Source organism: Syngnathus leptorhynchus, chromosome 15 (genome assembly GCF_054491065.1).
Source record: "Syngnathus leptorhynchus isolate UIUO chromosome 15, UIUO_Slep, whole genome shotgun sequence".
Taxonomy (NCBI): domain Eukaryota; kingdom Metazoa; phylum Chordata; class Actinopteri; order Syngnathiformes; family Syngnathidae; genus Syngnathus; species Syngnathus leptorhynchus.
This window is the reverse complement of record NC_141209.1, coordinates 5,076,816-5,099,151: the sequence shown is the minus strand read 5'-3', so window position 1 is coordinate 5,099,151 and position 22,336 is coordinate 5,076,816. Positions and strand designations below refer to the sequence as shown.

Sequence of the window (22,336 nt, the reverse complement as noted above, 5' to 3'; positions counted from 1 at the left end):
ATCAAAATATACAGAGCGCCCCCCCCCCCCCAGTTTGAGTTTTGTTTTGTTTAATAACAAAGCTGAACGTTAAAGAACGTGTAAAATGTTTAATGTACATTTAGATTCTGCTAAAAAGCAACAAAAAAGGTCAGGAAAAGTCTATTAGATCCAGACTTTTCAGGGATTAATCAGAGGCACTTTAAATTGTGGCAAGTGTATGCTGACTCCCATTTACCATGGGTTTGCTTTGTAAACAGTACAGTAAAATAAACAACCACCTTATCACATACAATTTGTTAATTTTTACCGTTTTAAATTCACACATCAGTGAAGTCTTCCTATCTGACTAAAATTAATTTGAGCAAAAAAAAAAGACATTTACCTATTTTCAAACATCAGCGTATCAGCAGTGGTGTTTAAAAATAACCTCTCTTTATTTTGCCACATAAATCAGAATTGTAATGAACTGTCATACAAATCTTTCCATAAATTTCCTTCTGACACAAAAATAACATTATGTGACACAAGCACGCTCGCGAGCACACACCCACAGACATAGGCAGGCGCACATGCACGCATACACACAAAATAAACAGGAAAAAATAATAATAATAATGCGCCATTGAATGCTTTGGCACTTTGGACATATGGAGCAGTTTGCATTGATCTGCTGGTTTTGGTGGCCATGCAGTGTAATCATGTCCTAAATGTTTTGTTTGCAGAATGACTGACATCCCTTTCTTTATCTTCCAGGTGATTTTCACCTGTACAGGGCCGCGCTACAAATATACATATGTACGAACTACATGAACACAGGTACACACATACACACACACACACACACACACACAAACTCTCATACAGGACACACATTATGGCAGGAATATGCAAAATGTTAAAGCGTCCCAAAAAGAAATCCAAAAGTCAACTTGGCTGCTTTGTTGTTATTTTACAAATGCAACAAAAGAAAGGTCACAAAGTGAACATGAAGTTCCTCATTTGAAGGATATGTAGAACTGTGACTTCTTAGCAATGATGGCGTTAGGAAAGAGTCACGAGGGTGTAATGTGTGTGTGTGTTACAACAAACAAGAAGGCTTGATGTGAAGCAAAAAAAAAAAACAACAACAACAACACAAGAACCCAGTGTCTCTTACAACGTACAGTAAATGCACCTTGAAACATCCCCTATTCTAACATAAAAAATAAGTTAACACGACATCCGGTCTTTGTACAACATCATCAAGTCAATTGACAACACAATGACAATGAAAGCAAATTGCACTCACTCTTATAGCCTCAGTACATGATGTGCTTTTTATGCACTGTGCACCTATTTGGACCATTTTATTTCCCAATCACGAGGATCATTATGGTTACGCTGACAATTAAATAAAGATCATTTAAGTTTATGTAACAGGGCGTCATTAGAATATTAGTACTGGAACTGTACAACATGTAAAAAGTCTGATTAGTTTCCAAAATCTCCGCAAATAGAGGTGAAGGAACTTTTTTTTTTGTTGTCAACTGAAGATAAGAAGAGTGTCAATTACGGGAAGGAGGCACGACGCTGTATGGAATTACCAATATATTTCTATTTAAAGCAATTGGAACTGGGGTTTGACATACCATAAGTATTCGTATGTAGAAATGCTTAGACATGGCAAGTACTACGCGGAACTCATAAGCTGCATGGGGCTCCCTGAATCGCAACAATTGACGGACACAACATTGTGGAATGAGAACATGTCAGACTGTACTGGAACGCTAAACACTATTAAAGGTGAAGTCAAGTCAAATATTTTCATGACAGTACGTTCTATGCACCCCCACGACTTTAAACGTGGTATTTTGGTTAATATTGTTTATGGAATATGAGTTCAGAAGATAAAACCATCCATCTCAGGGTGCGGCCATTTTGCCGCTTGCTGTCGACTGCAAATGACATCACAGTCTCATCTGTTCTCTGAGTTTGGTCATGTGATGCTCGCAAGATGAGGCCTGTGATGTAGTAGGGGTGCATGGAACAACATTTTTGACTTGACTTCCCCCTTCCTCTTAAGATCTCCTTTAATACTGCGCACTGAACTCACTGCTGTGATACACCACGCTTGGTTTTATATGAAAAATTGTCCAAGTGCTTTGCTGCTGCCGTTTTGGTTAGCAACAGAGTTCAAATTGGCTCAGTAGTTAACGTCCGTGTATAATAACAGTCCACATCAGTGACAAAATGTGTTTCGAGCACTGTCGCTATAACTGCCAAGCTTCGTAAAGTCTTTTAGTACCATCATTTCCGTATTTCCTCAAATAGTGGCCACGGGTGTTTAGTTTGTCAGCTGCAGATGATTGTAGGTATTTACGATTTATATCAATTAAAGTGTAGGGAAGAATCAAATACGATACAGAACGAATACATTGTGTAGGTCCTTGAAACATAAAAACATGGCCAAGCATTGTGGAGTGATCACATAGAACACAAATCATCAAAGACGGCGTCTACACATAACACAGGATCACATTTGATATTGCACAGTAAGCTCGCGCTTTATTTCATCAGTGAAACTGTCAACCTGAAACAGTGTTGCTGTTTTGGTTAGCAACAGAGTTAAAAAAAAGGCTTGGAAATGATCCCTTTAACACAACTACAAGTAATTACTTGGGCTGAACAATTACATTTAAACTGACATTGCAGTGGGAAAAAATTCAATTCACAAAGGCTGCAATGTTGAAAATAAAAACCTATTTTGGTTAGTCGATACGCTTTATTTTTTCATAAATACATAATTGACATTATTTTATTTATTTAGTGTCCAGATAAGTTCAGTGCTGAAGTAGTGCAGTCCATGTGTACATGGAAAGAGGATCTTGAAAAAATAATCACATATTAAATCGCAATATTGAGGGGAGGAAAAAAAAAAAAAAAGAAATTAGATTACTTTTCAAAATCATTCAGCCCTTGTAATTACAGTCATTTGTTTTTATTGTGATGAAAAACGACTCCTATTTGAGGGAGGTATTTATTAAAGTGAATGATCCACCTAGCAAGTAATTAGCGCATATTGAAGCAGAGGCCACTATTTGCGGAAATGCAAGTATCGACTTATTTGTCATTTAAGGGGCTCGTTTCATGTTGCAAGGCTGCGGTGTGAAAAACAGGAAAATCAAATTAACTAGAAAAAAAAAAAAAAAAAAAAAGAACTCACCTTGAAAGGAATTACCCAAAGTCGCAACAGAGTGAATCATCTCCCTTTTGAACCGCACAGATACTTAATGCTGATAAGTTTTGCCGAAAATCAGAACAAAAATATATACTGTGTAAAAATCCATTGGGCGAGACATTTCCATCTCCGGAGACAGACAAGCTCTTTGGGACTTTTCTATTCATTCCAATCTCTGCAAAAGAAAACGTCGGGGAATAGTGTCGTCACATCGAAATACAAAACACTTATTATTCATGTCAACTCGGCGTTGAGTAAAATCAATATTTTGAGGATCCTAAGGCCTGTTTGAAAGTTGGCAGCTGATGATAAACGTAACGTTCCCACCTAATAGAGGCTTGTATCCAGACAGTGACAAAAACCCTCCACATACTGACCATCATCCAAATGTGTTGTTGTTTCACCTGCCAGGTACATAGAGGGTTTAAGGCAGCTTGGAATTCAGTTTTATCTCCATTTTCCACAAGTAAAATGTAATGCAACCACTCTGTCCTCCCTTGCTACTGGAAGTATGGTCAGGTTCCATCCAAGCACGTCCAAATGTTTGCTTCCTGGTCCGTAAACAGACTCCAGCTCCCAGCGGTGTCCATTTTGTCCTACTAATGCTTTTTTTTGTGCCGAGCCTCATGTGGTTTTGACTTTCTGGCTGCAGTTGTTTGTGGCGCCGCCGTCCGTCTGCGTGCTTCCCTGCTGACCTTTGGCCTCGCGACGTCGCGATCGGACCGGTAGGGCCAGCGCTACCAGTAGACACAGGAGGTGTAGGCAGAAGTACCAAGACCTAGGAAAAACACCACAGTCAGTACACAAACGAACCAAAATCACATTTCATCTCCATTTTAGAATGACGCTGCTAATTATTGGTTATGTTAAAGCGGCTTTCATTTTCCTCGATCGTAAATTCTCACAATGGTTCATTACGACGTCTCATTAACTGCGGTGGGAAACGTTCATATCCCCGCCATGTGCCATCATTTCCATTTCTGTGTTAGATATTACAGTAATTTCCCCCATTAGGACAGGATGCAAGTCTAGCTCTACTAATTGCCGTCATAAAATCAGTAATCAGCCCTCGATTTAACACGGACAAGTTTATACCTGTAGAACTTGAGCGAAGGCCCCACAGCCAGTAAGACGAATGGCACCACTGTGTAACTGATGGCAACTTGAGTCCACGCCCACGTGATGACATCATAGATGCGCTTGGATATGTCCGAGACCTGGAAGTAAGGTCTGACGTTGTGCCTTACCTAAAAGTAAAGAGGAAAAAAAAAATCATGTCATTTGATCTTGGTCAAGAAAGTAAAAAAAAAAAAAAAAAGGAATTAAATCGCTTCAGTATCCGATAATTCACAACTATTTCGCAGTTCATCGTTTGCACCCCTACTATAGCGGCCTTTTTTTTTTTTTGAGTGGGGGTGGGGTGGTTTTTACAGTAGACAGTCAAAATTTAGAATTCCTTGCCTGTAGTGTAGCATAACGTTGTGCCGGAACATGTCCGGCAGCCTTGAGGTCTACTGGAAGAGGTTCAGTGTATAGTAATTTGTAATTTTACAGTTTTACAACGAACAGGAAGTGACAGTGACCTTTTTTTTTTATATATTGAAACATATCCTCCACAATAAAGGAGGCTTCAGTGTAACTTCACACTGACCCAGATTTTGGATGGCCGCCATCAATATTCTTATTTTTTACTGACCGAGGCACTCACTTTAATTGGGCTAATATATGATGATTGCATACGAAGGATTTTGTGGTGTGTTGTTGGTCTGCTAAGTAACTGCGGTGAACTCAAGTCAGGAAGATGGAAAAAGTAAATATATGGATATTTCAGGAACAATTCCGGGAAAACAAGCCTTATGATTAATGTGCAACACTTTGGCTTGACAAACCCGCAAATGGAAATCACTTGAGTCGTTTTTGATTCACGCGAGAACAAAAAGGTCCAATTTATTCGCATGGGAAGAAGCGTTGCGTGTACTTACTGCACGTGCTGCCATGGTCATGCCGATGCCAGTAAGGAATGTCAAGTAGTAACCCGGGTAGACGCCGTGCCACATTGCTGACAGCAGGAAGGTGGCGGCCGTGGGGTTGATGGGACAGCGCTCGTAACACACCCTGAGGAAAAGTCCATGAAAATACAACAAAACATTCCTCCCATGTGTGCTTTTTACCTTTTGAGCCAAAGAGATGTTTGGATGTTCCAGTTGTCAAGGAAAAGCTTGAAACTGGTGGCAAACTGAAAGTCCCCCAAAAACACAAGCGCTTAGACGATTCAATTAGGGCATCGAGAGGAAATCATGAAGGGAAAAGAATTGAACCTCAATGTCCAGAATTCTAAGGTTGGAAATCAGGTCCCACCGCGGGGAGCCGTCTTTGTTGTAGCCGTTGAAGCCGAATCCTGCTGCATTGTTGATGGCATCGGCTGCAAAGGAAACATACAAATGAGCACCTTGCTTAGAATTCACTTGACACAAAAGAGGGTACACTTTTCCATTACAACACCAGGGGGAGCTCTAATATCAAAATTGTGAGGGTTGCATTTTAAATGCAGGTCCGGGTTTGACCTAATGCTTAAATCGGATATTAACATAACAATAACATCGAAGTAATATGAATATTAAACATTAGCGGCTTATCTAATGGCCTGATATCCAATGTCATGTGTTTTTTTTTATCTTTATGATATTTAATATAGGGGTTTTATTACTTATTGTAAAATCCAAATTTGTCTCTAATCAAACTCACCGAGTGTCCAAACAAAGTAGTACTTTGGTCTAAGCGCCAGCATGGCCAGGTAAAGGTAGACCACTTGTACGTAGAAGGGTGTGTTGTAAATGAAATCTTCATCTATGCAGCGCTCCACTGGGATCAGCTTACAAAGTGACAAGTAGATGGCCAGAGAGATGGCGCAAGTGCACAATTTGGAGATGACATCATCCTAAGTGACCGAGAAAGAAAATAGAAAATCATAACAATGAAAAATTGACACCGTCTCAAAGCACACCACAAAAAGCCACAAGATTTATTGCTCATGGCTTTTAAAAAGTCAATAGAGGTCGGGATAAGTTGCTAAAAATAGCTGGAAACACTGCGTTCCCTGTCATCGTGTAACATTTGAACCAGAATGTGATGATTGTCTTGTAATATTTATCCTTTGTGTAGTTTGACAAACACATTTCACAAGTGTGTAAAAAAAAAAAAATCTTCAGGCAGACCTACACAGTAAAACTAATGTGAAATTTTAATGTCGTTCTGACTCTATCGAGAAGTTACGACTCTTACCTTGGGCGAAGGTTCGCTCTGCTTGTGCTTGCCATTCTCCTTGCCGTTGGCGTTCTCCTGATGACGCGGTTGGTAGCACGTGCCCTCGATGAAAGCCATGTAGTCGTTGTAGGCGCACGTGGGTCCCGCCAGGATGCCCATAAAGTTGCAATTGTAGCTGAGGTACTCCAGCAGGCTGGGCATTCGCCTTCGGGGGAGCGAGGCGGGAAAGAAAGTCTCTTAAAAAAAAAAACGTGTGCCCTTCTCTTCAACCTTCCTTACATGTCAAGATGTCACACTCTGTTGACTCTTCTAATCTCTGCTCTATTTAAGTCATGTCATGTATTAATTCCCTGACCTACTTCTTACATTCTTGCTGAACCCCCACAGCCGTGCTCACTCCCACAGCGAAACGTTTTGGGGAAAGAGAAACGTATCCATAAGACACGTGGGCCTAATTATTATTATTGCCCATTAAAATGGACTATATCCCTACTCAGCGCAAATTGCGAGGACCCGTTCGTCATCTAGAGCAGTAAAAACATACCTGTGTCACATACCTGATAGCAAGGTATTTCTGACCTGGAGTCAGCTGTGCGTCCCGTTTGGTCAGACCTACAAACAAGACAACACATTTATGAACAAAAATAAATAAATCTGGATTGACCCTTCCTGCTTGAGGGGCATTGGGGGGGGCTGCAATGCCCTAAAAAGATCCAACAGTCAGCACTCGAGTTCTCTTTTTCCAGTATTGTCTTCTTTTTTTTTTTCTTTTTCTTCAACGTGATGAATTGTAGGCTATTCCTGGTGTCTGTGTGATTTACAACGTGGCTGTTAAAAGGTAACTTGAAAAAAAAAGAGAAAAAGCACCCCCCCCCCCCCCATCCTCTCTTCCAAATGTCACTTTGGAACTGGCCTTCTTCAGCGAAGGTTAAACAAACAACACCAAAACAAGTGAAGGCTCCACTTTCCTAAACGGCACCTAGGTGACAAATATTTTAAGCTATGAGTCTTGGGGACTGGCTGAGTCAATATTTGTCTTCGCAGCTTACCGCTGTCAATGAGAAGCCCAGCAACAGGGTGACTTGGTGTTTTTTTAATTCCGACTAATTAGCTTTGCGTATAAAATGATCTTTTCCTTCACTGTTATATGAAAGTCAGTCACGTGACACTTAGTGATACTTGATCCCCAAAAATCTGACAGTGTCATATGCTGGCCGCCTGCTGGCCGGATGACATCACGGGATGTGACCTTTCTTGGCCCTAATGTAATGGATGTCCCGGATTTAACTGTGTGTGTCTTCTTGCAAAACGAAACTTGTGTTTTAAGTCAGCCATTTAACCGTTTAACCGAACGAGAGGGCGTAGTGGGTCATTGCTTTTGTTACGTAACAGTATTTCTACTCTTTGGGCTGGCCCCACTAGTACTTGGCTAGGAAATGTGACCGTGTGCTCTGTTTTAGAAACTACTCATTGTCACGTGTGGGGGAAAAAAAATAGTCGTATTTCGCTTACCGTCATGTATTTCGAAGGCCAGGCTTGTAATCTTTTGCGTTATCACCATCATGGGCCTGTTGAAGACGAGAACACACAAGCCGTTCAAGCTCCTGTCTGGATCTCAAAACGACTATAGGCTGTTCACTTAAGTAATTAAATGCCATCCATATCTTTGGGGAAAAAATAAGAGGGACAAGGAGAGAAGATAAAGTGTGAAATCTGTGCTCTCCAACAGGCGGTATTGGTTTGGATCCGGTTGCCAAGCAACAACCTTGTGGAGTGTGCAGGCAGTCTGCTTAAATTGTCACAAAAGTGCGGAGGGATCAAAAGCGTGACTCCCTTATTGACGAATCTTATTGGCTCACGGTGGAAGAACCCCCCCCCCCGCATGTCGAGCATCATCACAGCATGATATATGTACTGATGTCTGGCGCTTACCCGGTAAAATCTGCAGAGTACATGCCGTAATCAAACACGTAGACGCGTGTGATCTGACACACAATCAAATAGCCGAGCGTCACAATGAAGCAGTACCTGTGCAGAGAGAGGGAGAGAGAGAGAGAAAGAAAAATTCTTACATTCCGGTCTGATGTCTGGCGCATGAATGAAAAGAACCCCCCGCCCTTCAAGCTAGCTCTTGTACTTATTAATTATTCATGAGAATAAAGCAATACGCTTTCTTTACTGTCGTGTCATGTTGAACATGACGTTCTAATTTTAAAATGTCATCTATATTGATGAATGGGAGGAGTCAGGACATTCAACTATAGTCCATTCTCCGTGCAGACAAAAGTATTGGGACATCCGAGTAAACAAATCCAATAGAAACAATCAATCGCGATTTGTCAGTGGTGAAGAAGAAAAAGACAATGGCATCACTATGGAAATGCTCAAGAACTGGACAAAAAGGGCGGAGGAGCGTCCAACAATGTGCCACTGTTCAAAGACAAGCAAGTGCTTTCAAAAGATAAAGCTAAGGCAGAACAAGAGTCTGTGGGTGGACTGAGTACAGTCCAAGTGTTAGCAACCTAGCATCGCCTTGCTACAAACAATAAAAGGATTGTGCTGCTCTCACAAGGAGCGCACAACGCGTCGGCCGGAGCCGAAGCACGACGGGCGAAAAGACACAGCACGTCCTTTTGATTGGGGAAGCTTGCACCCAGATAAGGATGAAAAATTGTTGGGGTACGGGGGGGGGAAGATTTTTCATGCTTTCTTGAGTAAAGAAAAAATGGTCGCAGTCTGACAGCGTTAATCAAAACTGCAGCGACATTATATTTGTAAAGACAGCATTTCCGTAGCTACCATGGAGATTACGTCGGATCTATGACATATATGTTTAATGGACTATAGAATATAAGCAGCTCACCATGTATTTGCGTACTAGAGGAGTTTTAATCCATTTTCATGATCCCATTTGCCCTTACTGATGTACAACTGTGCTTTTTATGATTGTGTGTGCAGCTGCTATGTTTGCAGAAGGCCCAACAGGGATCCTACCATTATCCACATCTGATTTGTTTATTTGATAGTAAGCAAAGCCACCTCCACGAGCCCAATACGACCGAGCCCATTCAAATACATGCAGAGGAAAATTTCCATCTGCTCGGTTAGAAGCTGTGATTCAGTAAATTCACACAACAGGCTTCGCAGCTTCCGCACCAAAGTCACGTGACATGCCATCAAACAGCTTGCAACACAAAGCAGGACTGTTCGAAAGGTTATCTGCAAATCAGGCCCAAGGCCAATGAAATGAAAGCATTAATCCAACCCCTCGATGAAATGCCAAAGATCTTTCTGTTTGTGACCGCCAGTCAATTGGAAGGTAGTATAAATTCTTCTTTTTGCGCCAGTAGACGAGGCAAGAAAGGTTAGCATTAGTTGTACTTGCACTCAGTGACCAGCAAGTAGCGCTGTGTGTCACACTTGGAACACTGAAAGCATTCTCGAACATTCTGCCTGACATGTACAACAGGTGAACTGTCAAAAGGGAGAAAGGGGAGTGCACAGTGGAAGCCGGGAGAGTGGGAATGCCGTGAAATACGATGCTTAGCATTTTGAACAAAGCATTTGTTTTGAGTCACGAGTCAGGCTGGGCCGTTTTCAAATTTGTTCCCACAGTGAAGGGAAAAAAAAAAAAAAAAAAAAAGGCTTTTGGCAGTTCCGTAAAGTTGTCATACTGCACTCAGTCCGAGGATGGCAGAACTGAAATAGACATAATTGCCCTGACCAAAGTCACTGTGACTCATGTGGGATGTTCTAAAAATTAATGCAGAAGTCACATAAGGGTTAACAGAAGCAACAGCTCGAGAGTCACTTCATCTTTTTTTTTGGCAGTGGTATCGAACCCGGTCTTCAGGGTGTGGAGGACGTCTTACGAATAAAACAAACAAAAAGACAACAGGAATCAGATAGCGAGGGAGCGAAACTTGTCATTTGAGACAGATTTTGAGTTCTGTAAAAAGCTTCCGTTTCTTGCATTCCATTTTACAAGAAGGAAGAATTTAACAATATAATCCTTAGACAAACATGTGCGAGGGTCGCACACAGCGGAGTCAATCTCAGCCTGTCACCACGAAAAAAAGAAAACTCATTTGTAATGCAAAGACAGCCCACGCCTGAGGGTTCAACGCCCTTGCTGGCAAAAAGGAGCATGTCATCCTGCCACAGAATTTGTGCCCTCGAGCGGAACTTTTGACTACCGACAGTGCAGCCAAGGTGACTAGCTTGAAGCTGCGGGACAAAATGATAACAAAACGACTCTCTTAACGAGATTAGGAACACCCATCGGTAAACAATCGCAATAATAACTTGACTCGCTTCGATAAGAGTACACAATCCGGAGACGGCATCATTTCCCTTTCTTCCGTTAGCATGAGTCTGTTCTTTGTTTTAGGTCATGGTCACGCTAAGGCCTTTAATCATAGCAGCTGCTTTTGGTGGAAAAAAAAAAAATGTTTTGTTAGCATCTATTTTCAGTGCTTAGCCAGCGGGGAAACATTGTCTGTTTACACCTGCACTCATAACCTTGAATCCTGGCATCCAAGTGTGTGTTTGCTCGCATGTGTGTGTGTGTGTGTTTCCTGATGAGACGTAGGCCTTAGGGCAGAATCATTGTCATCGTAACCCTGGCTCAAAACAGAGCCAGACAAACAAACGCAGACGGTCGATTCTACTACGCTGGCGCTGATATCGGTTGTCCCGCGCCGCCGCTGTGCGCCGGGCGGCTCTTTCTGAAGGCTAAACGGGACGAGCGCTTACTTGTGCATGTGCTCCAGGCCGGCGAAGACGATGACGCTGTAGGACAAACCGCTCTGCACCAGGAAATGGAGGGAATACCTGTAGGGAGGGACACCGTGTAAATATAGACGCACATGTGTATTTTCTTGATCAAAATTGGGGGAATTTTTTATTTATTTATTTATTTATTTATTTATAACAGTGTCCTAATACATTTGACATGATTTCATAGTCCAATAATAATGCTTGTCCAGATGATCTCAGATAATGCATTTCAAGATTTCCATGCCCCGATTGTATTTTCACTTCACGCCTTATAAAATCGCTACACGACAACTAATAGCCTGCCTTGTTGATATGGCAACGGAGTAAACACCTCGAGGACGAACAGATTGTGGACCGGACCCTTCTCTGGTCCAACATCAGTGACTGTTGACCTCACAAATGTTCCTTCTTGAAGACTGGACAAAACATTGCCATTGTGTGGAAAGTCTTTGCAGAAGAGTGGAATTTGCTGTCCCAATATTTTTGTTGAATTAATGAATAGTCCTCAAAAGTGACAGGCAATTAAAGCAGTTTCACACCAAGAAAGTATAATGCATGAATAATACCGTTCTTGCTTCTTTCTGTCATCTCCCGCTGTGTCACCTCTGACTGACACCCAAAATGAGGAAATTATGGATATCGTCCATCCACCATGTGTTTTTTTTTTTTCTTTTTTCAACCCAAAATGAGTCATTGCCGTCACAGGATAGCAATCGGAGGCCGACTTATATTCATAATATCAATTCATTCCATTAAGACATGGTTAGAGTTATGACAGTTAAGGTATGAATTATACATAAGAAAGTTGCATTGGTTGCACAATAAGCATGATTTGAAAGTCCATTTGTGATTGAAAGCCTAAATTTGAAATGCTAAGTAAAGTGTCCCATGCTTGCGCTTTAAAGCCTACCAGGGCACAGCAATCTCTCTGGGATTATAGCCTATTAATGTAGCGAATAACATTCATCGTCTGGCATGCGTTCAACAACATAAAAGTCTTTTGTATTGATCCATTTCAGACAAACCCGCTGTCAAATTGACAGGACTTTTTTTTTTTTTTTTTTTTAAGTCGCCTTTTTTTTTTTTTTAATTCAACTTCCTATCAGCGACACATGATCAGTTTTACTCACAGACCAGTTCCTCTTTTGTTGTTGAGATTTATCTACACGATTGTGACAATTGTGAGTTGTGAAATTACGGGAATTATTATTCCACTTGTATTGATCATCATATATTTGAAGTCAAAACTTAATACTAATACTGTTTTATAAGCAAGCGTGCAAAACGCACACACGCCTTGTGCCAAATGTTGTTCGTTGCCTATTCCGGTGTGACAGACAGCGTTCTAATTGGGTATCTGCTTCAACGCCATCGATTTATTTGCTTTGGCCAAGAGTGAGGAAGGAAGTGCTGTCATCTATTTACGAGAACATGCACCCATTGTTGCTTTAATCAACAATGAACTCAAGTCATTGACGACCATAAAGCTCACCTGAAAACACTATCAGTGAACGCTCAGTCTACATTCCAATGTTTGTTTGACGGACGGACGGACGGACGGACGGACGGACGGAAGGAAGGAAGGAAGGAAGGAAGGAAGGAAGGAAGGAAGGAAGGAAGGAAGGAAGGAAGGAAGGAAGGAAGGAAGGAAAGGAAAGAATAGCATGAATTTACATAGGGGGAAAGGAGTGACTCACCAGCCAAAGCAGAAGAGAGCCAAATAGAAGCCCAGCAGAGTGGCCACCACATGTCTGACAAAGGGACTGGTTTTACTGGGATGGAGGTAGAGACGGAACCACACGGCCATGAGCAGCGCAAACAACTGGCCTGCCACAAAATTCACCTGCACGGAGAAAAAAAAAAAGCACAATGGTTAGACTATGGCCGTATAACCACGTGTACATTTGCGGCAACTTGGATTTTCGTTTCTCCAGACACCACAACACGCCATCCATTATCTATGCTTCTTGCATGATTTATGAGCAAGTCGCTGAGACAGATATAGCCTCAAATGCATACATCAGGTGCTCAAAGTGCATGGGGAAAGTGAAAGCAGGGGGCGATCGTGACCTGACAAGCCAGGGTGGACAGACTTTTGGCCTCAAGATCCTGGACTACATAAAAACAATAAAAAGGCATATGCTTATTTTATTGTGTACTGTATAATTAATGTTGGATTCGAACAATTTGTCTGTTGGTGCTGATCAAATATTTGTTATCACGCTTTGTCATATGATCTCCAGGTTTTCAGCTGGAAAACAGTTTCATTATTGTTTAATTGACGAGCCCTGCAGTAGACCAAAGCGGGATTGATTCATTTATCGATTATGGGTTGTTCCTCACAACCGTGTCGATTGTGTGCTCATCGGTTTAGCAGGTGGCAATTGTCCACTGTTGTACGACACTAGGAGGTATTTGAAGAAGCAAGAGGATTGAAACTAAAAGGTTTTTTTTTTTTTTGTTATTGTATTTGCATAAAGCAAAGTCTGACAATAAAACCAGTAGGTTCCGTATTTCCATTCTATTTGCTAGTGAATACAATTCTTCGGCAGCCGGATGTCAATAAGAGGTTAGTGCATATTGACTGGCAGCTACCTTCCATCATTCAGCCCAAAATAGACCCCGCTTCACCTCTCGGGGCTAAAAATAAAACCAGGCCTCGGTAATAAACAAATCCCATCAAGTGACCCTTTGAGCATCCTCCTCCTCTTGCTGCGAGCTCCACAGTTGGGTGTGTTTCGCAAACACACGGCTTTGAAACTCATTTCACGCTTTGATGACTACACGCTGATCTTTTTCCAGAGGATCTCACAGCTGGCTGGTCCGACAGAAAGCCGGCGACTGGTTGGCCGGAATATTCATCGTTGGATCACAAGCCCTCGCCACACCGGGCAAAAAGGAACGGTGGGAGTCAAATAGTTTAACGTTAGCATGAAGACGAAACAAATAGCTTGGCAATGTGTCGATTTTTCCACGGTACTAAAAAGTTGTTACAATAAATCAAACAGGAACAGTTTACACAAGTGGGGGTTTGCTTAAAAAGTGCCTTAGAAGACAAAAGAGCTAAATGTTGAGGAACTTGAACTTGTGAGTGTGAAGTCAGAGCCCCTCCCTGAGTAGCAACATAGTGCACGGCAAGAAAGGAATCTGGTGTGGTGTATTGGGAGGGGTGCGAAGGAAGAACTGTATTGTTCAAAGTAGAAGTCAAGTTGAGTGCAGTAGAACTTGAGTCAAAGTTCAGAATGTGTGGATTTTTTTTTTAATGTATCTATATAAATATATACATATATAAATATAAATGTAAATATAATTTAAAAAAATTAAAATTAAAAACAAAACCTAAATTAATCATGAATAATAAATAATAATGTATCTAGAAATAATCTGATCATCCCCTAACCCTAAGCCCTAACCCTAACCCTAACCCTAGACATAGGTCAGCACATCAACTACAAGAATCATTAAGCCTGAGTCAGCTTTTTTTGTTATTTCAACCTGCAACTGTTGTTTTTTTCTGTAAATCGGTTATTCTGTCAGTGAAACCTGTTAATGTTTAATTGTAGACAACGTTTTACAAGTTTACACTAAACCATGGCATAATCCTACTTCATGTTCTTTCTACTTTTGTGCCCCCCCCCTCCCTTCCCATCAGCTGCAGGTGGCTCTACGACCAAAGCAACTCGAGACCAATCACAACATTTCACGTCAAACGCAGTAACAAACATTGCGTGGAGGTTTTTTCTTCAAATGCAACACGGAAGGCATTCGAGTGCGTCCATCAGCACGCTTGTCTTGTACGTTAGTGAAGAAACATTCTGCGCGAGGGTACAACGTTTCTTCATTCATAATACATGGATCCTTTTTTTTTTTTTTCATTATTGATCTGCTGAAAACATACCCTGGGGGGGTTGGATGCTCGCACTGTTTCAGATGGAACGCTTCGACAATGGCGCCGCGGGGAGGTTTGTAAGGCGTTCAGAAACGGGAACACAGATTGAGAGAAATCTCGATTTAACAAAACAAAAAACAAAAAAAACGGTGAATGGCATTTGTTGGGCAAGAGAGGGCATCCATTCAACGGCTGGTCAAAACTCACCTAACCTGAAAAGCAAAACTCAAAGCAAGCACAATAAAGACTCGAGGTTGGGTCAAATTTAGTAAATGCTTTTGCAAGTGATTGCAGACTATTTGAATGGAGTGACAATTTTAAACGCCTTACCCTTTCAACTTTGATTGTTTTTGTCTTCTGCAATGTCGCAAACAGACTTAAGGCTAAAGAAAGAAATAATAATAATATATATAATAAATAAATAATAAATATTAATAATAAATATATATTATTTATATTTTAAAAAATATATAAATAATAAATATTTCTTGTTGCTGTGAAGAACATTTCTCTTCAATAAGGCAATGTATGAGAAACGAATCTCTTGCAGTCCCTTCATTCCTCCTTGTCACTGCTGTCCCTGTTTTTAACCGCCTTATAAGAGACCCCACGGTATTAATTAACCAGGCTTTCAACCTCGGTCGACTGCCTATTTACATTTTTATTTTTATTTATTTTTTTTACAATGTGTCACGATCCACTGATAGCACTGGAACGAACACAGCAACAGGACAATCTGTCATTTTTATGGTTATCAAAAAGATACAAGTTGCAAAAAAAGCCAGACGGCATACCCGATGTTTTGATAGGTGGCAGGCGCCAGTTAGCGATTAGCATTTAAGGCCAATAAGCTCTCAGGCAGTTCCTCCTGGCAGAGGCGGTGCAGCGCTGTGCAACATTTAGCCTCATACGCTGGCAGAGGGAGTGGGAGGAGGAAGTCAGAGCTGGTGCAAGTATGAGCGAGATAAGACCAGCTTCCTGAAGCTCCTTGCTGATTCAAATACAGTGTGTGTATATAAATATATACGGAGAGCATGTGTGAGAGAAACACAAGGCTCCTCCAGGCATCTGTGTCCACACTTTGCCCAAAGTCTCCCATGCTCACTTGTCATTTTTAACTTCTTCTTCCCACTCTCCTCCCTCGGCGAGGCTTTTTATGGTCAGGTGAGAAGTACTAAGATGTTTTTCTTGGGAGGGCCAAGGGTATCTTGGGGCAAAACAGTCTTATTGCACCTCACTCCTCCATCAGGGAGCACAAGAGGTTCCAGCCCTGGTGTGTGCTGGCTATGTTTCTTATGCTTCAGCTGTTGCCCTCAATGACTCGGGCAGGTTTCCAGCAATGCCTCAACCCTGCCGGGGAGGGGATCAAGGCCGGCGCAGCGCGTAAACTCAGCTAAGGGGGTCGTTTCTATAACGTAGTTTGCAATGGAAACAACAATGTTCTTTATGTCCAAACACACAAAGTTATCCTACGATGCTGGTCGAGCGAGATACACCGACAGCTGGTGTCATGCAATATGACAGATGTCCTAAATTTGGACATCAGCCAAATTTTTAAGAGCTTAAAGGTTAATTCAAAGCTTCGACTGTTCTTCACTTCTAAAACAACAAAAGGCAGACAAAAGGGGTTTTTGTATTCTTCTGCCAAGAGTGTACATTCTGCAAACCAGCAGATGCCTACTCCGCACATTCCTCAAATGCCGTATGAAGATTCCCAAAAAAAAAAAAGAGTTTATGGGACAAGCAATTGCTGTGCATACCACTCATTTATTCAGTGTTGATTGTGCAACATAATAATAATAATAAATGATAATAATAATAATATCAGCAGTCAGCCCCGCAGCATCCCATTAGGAAGACCTGAGGGGGAAGAAATCAATTGACATTATAAGACTCCCCAGAGGACAGCCAATTAAATTCAAAGGAGAGCTGAGCGAAACTTTGACTGGACTCTGGGGCTTTAAAACAAAATCAGCGCTCCCAAATCAGGTACTTTTGGGACAAGAGCAAGAACAGAGTGCTTAAAGCCATGTTTTCCCATGTGTGTGTGTGTGTGTGTGGGGGGGGGGGGGGGGGGGGGACAAGATGTGAATCCGTTATGTAAATTAAATTGGTGAGTCAATTCCGAACAACAAAATCCACCTATCTCAGTGGCCTGGGTTAAATTTCATACAGTGACTCGTTTAAGAAGACACTGAACCCCCCGCTCAGCCTGAAATATGTCATGGAGGAAATGTAGCTCACGAACAAGATTAAACTCTCCAAGTTCCCGTCAAGCCATTAGCCAAAGATGTCTCTCCTGTCAGAAAACAGGGGAAAACATTCATATCAGTGCCAACAAGATCCACTCTCCCCATTAGACCGAGCTGATCCAATGATAGGCCATCCAAGATCTCACAGTCCGTGGCTGGTCCAGACGAGAAATAGGATCATTTGAAACTCAACCCCGCTGTTGTCACTGAAGAGTTTAGTCTGCCGTAAACTGCATCAAAGGTCATTCGAGAAAACCACTTCAAGGATGCAAGTTTGCTCAATTACCCTGGCCTGCATATGTGGACCACCATCATTCTTCAATTGGAGGGGAGCATGGATGACCAATGTTAAAAATATTCCTCATACAAATAGGATTGCATTGACTGCTTTTCACCGATTCAACTCTCTTTACCAACAATATCAGAGATAGGATGGAAAAGAACAGGAAAGAAAAGGGTTCTCTCCAAACTATGTGGGCAGAGTGGCCGCCTGGTGGAAAAGGCAACAATGGAGACAAAACACGGCTTGTTGTAATGCGACAAAAGACGACTATTGTGACAAAGTGCAATATGTCACGGAAACCGATGACTGACTTGCACAGTTGCTTAGCGGGGCACAGAGAAACAGTGTTGACACCTACACGATTAGGCTCCGTTCGAAAGATTGATGTTACAGGGGGTTGCAAGATGCGAAACTGACAAGCTTTGGGGATTTTTCGGTTAAAAGCCACAACACAAGCTCGGACTCGAAAAAGAACGAGTCGCTGGCTTAAAAATACTCCAAAGTGAAAGCCCAGTGTGCTTTTGTGGACATAAGAGGCGGAAATCCACAGTGGAAGAAACGGATGCGTAAGCGGTAAAATGTCAAGGATTCTTCTGGAATCAACACTTGTCAGGTCAATATCTTCAAGCGCAAGACCGGTGAGTCAGTCAAGGTTTATGATGGGTGGGATGAAGACAGGCCAATGTCTGACAACATTACGAGTCTCTCGGAATGAGGTTCCGTCACGTTGAGCATATCATTCATGAGCCTGCACTTGAGGCTTTATTTAAAGTGAGAGGAATGGCATCGAGAGAGGTGGCAGAGGAGCTAGGGTGAGGAAGAGGTGCACATTTCTCACTCCCGTTATAGCTCCGAAGCTATTCCCGAATGGGAATTGCACAATTTACACAGAGATACAATCACAACAATGGGTGGACCACCACCATGCAGATGCTAACCGGTAGCCCGCATACCTATGATGTTTTCCATTGTATGCAAATATTAAATAAGACTTGGTTTTATATTTTGGTTGACAGTAACCTTCAGATGAATACCTCTAGGTCTACCAATGCATATAGTACTCGTATCTCAAGTTTGCAAGTTTATATCATATCTCAAATCAAAGCAAACAATCAGCTAATAGACAGCAAAAAAAAAAAAAATCTTAACTCGGGTCACTCGTACCTCAAGGCGCCGCTGTAGGACCACACTGCATAAAATCACGGCACGTCAAAACGAGACATGCTGACAAATAAAAACTATTTAGAATTAAGAAATATATTCATGAAAATGTAACATCTGGTTTAAATCTGAACACCACATTTGTTCCAGTGTCATCTTTTCAGCAATTGCAACTGGACACGTTCACCGGTGGCCTCAAGTGAATATGTAAATGAGATGGAACTAGTTAATCCACAATATAAACTGAACGCATCAATAGAGCGTGATGACGGACGGACTACTCAAAAAGGGCTATGTGGAAGAAGAGACAATAGATATTCATGTAGTTGCAAGCGAGCTAACGTCGTCAATGATGGGGATATTCAAGCTTCAAAATGTTGACCGGTGCTCCTCGCATAAATCCGACGTTTTTAATCTGGTTTTTGCACACATTTGGCAGTGGTTAGCGATGCGCATCATTCTGCTAGCCTTGTGTGCACACATAGCTAGCGAGCCTCGGCGTCATGTGCAGTCTGGGCTGCATTTTTTCCACCCAAAGCCCGAACTACTTGTGAGTCGTACCTGGTCGAGAGGGAGGTTGATAATGTCGCTGATGGGTTGCAGCAGAGTGGATCCAGTGCACGATGCCGTGCTTTGGGTAGCCATGCTTGGATGATGGACGTATAAATCCTTTCTCTCTTTCGTTCCCAACTCCCCCTCGGGTGTGTTTCGCCTCCCTCGGCTGCCGCGATGATAAATAAACCGCCACAGCCGCTGCCGCCGCCGGTGCTGCTGCTGCCGCTGCGTCTGGCTGGGCGGTTGTCATCCAGGGCGCACATCCAGACAAAGAAGAAAAGAGTAAAACGGGAGGAACACCACAATCACCGTGTTTTTCGTCTCGCCAATGACAAAAAGTCGTTTCAACGGGTTTGCTTAGTCATTTTACCTCGTAGCATTTATTTTATTCACTTGGTTGTGTAAATAGCCAAACGTGATACAACCGGAATTCGTGGGGAGTTAAACAACTCTCAAACACTTTTAACACCGCATTTATCGCATAATGACAGCCTATTAGATAATAAATACGACCGTGGTATAATTGGGGGTGAAGTCTCTTGCTAGTGCGTATCTTTGGCATCAGGAAAACTGGGAGAGAGGAGGTGGGAAAGCTTCCAGTGGTTTGGCGAAAGTGAAATCTCAACAGCCAATCACGACAAAGAAAAGAAGCAAGTGCGTTGAGTGACAGGCTTCGGGGCAAATTGGGATCCTCTCAAAAATGTTGTAGAACCGCCCACATTTCTCGCGTTCTTCGGGAAGTGTGACGTAAAAATGGGCTGGGTCCCTTACATCTGGACCAGTTGTGCGGCACCTTTCAGTGACTATAGAAAATACTTTCTCATAATAATTAGATTAAAATAAAGAACGTAAGTGACTTGAGCACACGTATTTAAATCAAATAGTTTTAATTAGATTATTTGATTATTATTATTATTAGTAGTAGTAGTAGTATAATTATAATTATATTTATTATTATTATTATTATTATTATTATTATTATTATTATTATTATTATTATCGTCGTGTTGTGAGTTGTCTGACGACACCACCTAACGGTAAATTGAAATAAAGAACGAAATAAGATAAGTTTACATAATTTGAGGTATGTTGTAATGCTCCATTGTTGCCGCAAGAGGGCAGCATGCGCATAAGAATGGGCGTTATAACGTTAAAGTGGAACCCACAGATCTAGTTGACTAATGAAATAGAATTAAATACAATCGAAAGAAATTTTAAACTTGAATAAATTAAATAAAGGTTTAAACAACCAGAGAGGTTAATTCTAATTAACATACAAAAAATAAATATAATCTTACTATTTACTTAGTGTTGCTCATTCATTACATGTAATATTTCAGATAATTCTAATACACAGCATAGAATGCGTGATAAAAGCACTTTGGAGCTTTTTAATTGACCATAGCTATCCACAAACTTAGTCTTACTTTTTTTTCCAGGAACAAACATGATTAACAGGCATTAAATAAAGCAGTGTGTCAGTCACATAGCTCCTTAGTTCTGTATTGCCTCTCACCTGTAAAGTGGAAAAGAGGATGGAAGGAAGCTGCCAGGAGATAATAAAGTGCAGGACACTTGATATACTTGCACTCACTGGAGTCAAGCCTAGAGTGGACTCATCATTAATGGAACAAAACAGGCACCTTGCTTTAAAAGCCTTCCAATCAATGAGCATTTACACATATTGAGCCACTTTAATTAGGTTTCCCAGAAGCAACAACATGGCACGCTTTTGATTCTTTTATTCCAGTTTAATTTCCCATTTACATACAGAGTCAATCATGACAACAGATGTTATTTTTACACTCACACTAAAGTCCAGCTGTGTTACCCACAGTCTCTTTACATTTAAATAACACACCTATGTACACATGTATAGATTACATCCTGTTTCCAGTGAGTTAATAATAATAGTCAGAATAAACACCATGAATATTAGCTGCAATTTTCCTAGACACTCAGCAAAGGCTCTCATGGTGTCAACTTAAAATGCTTTCTCCTACATCAGAACGTTTACTTTAGTATACACAGAGTTGCTCTGCAACACATTTTAAAACTAATGACATTGAATGCTTGTGTTAATATGGGGAAAAAAAAAAAACACTGTACAAAAGGAGGGAGGAGGATGTTAGTTGCTGAATAAGCCACTAGTTTGATATGTCTAAAACACACACACATATACATTCTACTGGCGTCAATGGCGCTTATGCGTGCATTTTTCTTGTGCGGGCCAATCGAAAATGTCAACGCACAAAGAAAAGTTTACATAAAGGCAGAATGGCAACAGGTTGTGAATGAGCGCATACATACAGGTACATTCAAAAGTATTCTTATTCTAGCCAAATTCGATGTATCTGTAAATGATACAGAAAACAAAGTTGTGTTATATATTACAATAATGAACATTTTTGGTGTTTTTAATTCTGCATTTTCAAAATTAGTCCGACATTGTTATTTTTTGAGTCGAATTTTGCAGCATTCTAAAGGATCTTTGTAATTTCTAGCAAAATCTAAACAGTCATGTTTAATTATGCAAAAAACACATTTACATCTGGTTAATTATGTAGTGAACAAAAACAGCTTTTTCCGCACATTTCACCATTTTCTTGTCTCTTTCCCATCCGAAAGTATTCTCTATGCGTTGATCAAATAAGAACACAAAAAAAAAAACTCAAAATGGGGCCAGATACGAATCATGTTTCTATTTTTACATCGTCAGGTTACAACCGAGCTGCTTAATCAGGCAGATGACAGGTGGAGCACACGCAAATATATTACCCATATAAAGCCTCATCATCTGACGAATAAATAAAGTGTTATTGTTCACTTTTCATTATAAGGCAGAGCAAGCGTGACACAATTGGGTTTTTTTCCCCCTCTCCCAAAATGGTACGAGTGGGAAGCCTCCTGCCGTGTTGGGCATGTAAGTAAAGTGGAACGGTGAAGCCAACCTC

General features: G+C 41.3%; 1 protein-coding gene across 2 annotated transcripts; it reads right to left on the bottom strand.

Moving 5' to 3' along the window:
* Positions 1–96: 96 nt before the first annotated feature.
* On the bottom strand, positions 97–19,805 carry mboat2a (membrane bound O-acyltransferase domain containing 2a). Of its 2 annotated transcripts, none has more exons than XM_085932232.1 (13): positions 19,753–19,805; positions 19,389–19,617; positions 11,219–11,296; positions 8,396–8,491; positions 7,976–8,031; positions 7,021–7,075; positions 6,482–6,668; positions 5,945–6,137; positions 5,518–5,621; positions 5,371–5,435; positions 5,182–5,314; positions 4,295–4,446; positions 97–3,977 (listed from the first exon to the last, which is right to left on the bottom strand). In XM_085932232.1, the coding sequence occupies exons 1-13, from the start codon at positions 19,760–19,762 to the stop codon at positions 3,824–3,826; spliced, it is 1,512 nt and encodes a 503-aa protein (XP_085788358.1). In that variant the 5' UTR covers positions 19,763–19,805; the 3' UTR covers positions 97–3,823. The 2 variants fall into 2 exon arrangements, with proteins under 2 accessions (XP_085788358.1, XP_085788357.1); XM_085932231.1 differs by lacking the exon at positions 19,753–19,805 and adding an exon at positions 12,940–13,085 and having other exon boundaries at positions 19,389–19,487.
* Between the last annotated feature and the right edge of the window lie 2,531 nt (positions 19,806–22,336).

What these genes read in the sequence shown, in the direction of transcription:
- mboat2a (XM_085932232.1), bottom strand. An exon ending in TACTCTGCAGATTTTACCGG is followed by an intron (nt 8,032 to 8,395) that starts GTAAGCGCCAGA and finishes CGTCTTCAACAG; the next exon opens with GCCCATGATGGTGATAACGC. An exon ending in AGAGCGAACCTTCGCCCAAG is followed by an intron (nt 6,138 to 6,481) that starts GTAAGAGTCGTA and finishes TCGGTCACTTAG; the next exon opens with GATGATGTCATCTCCAAATT.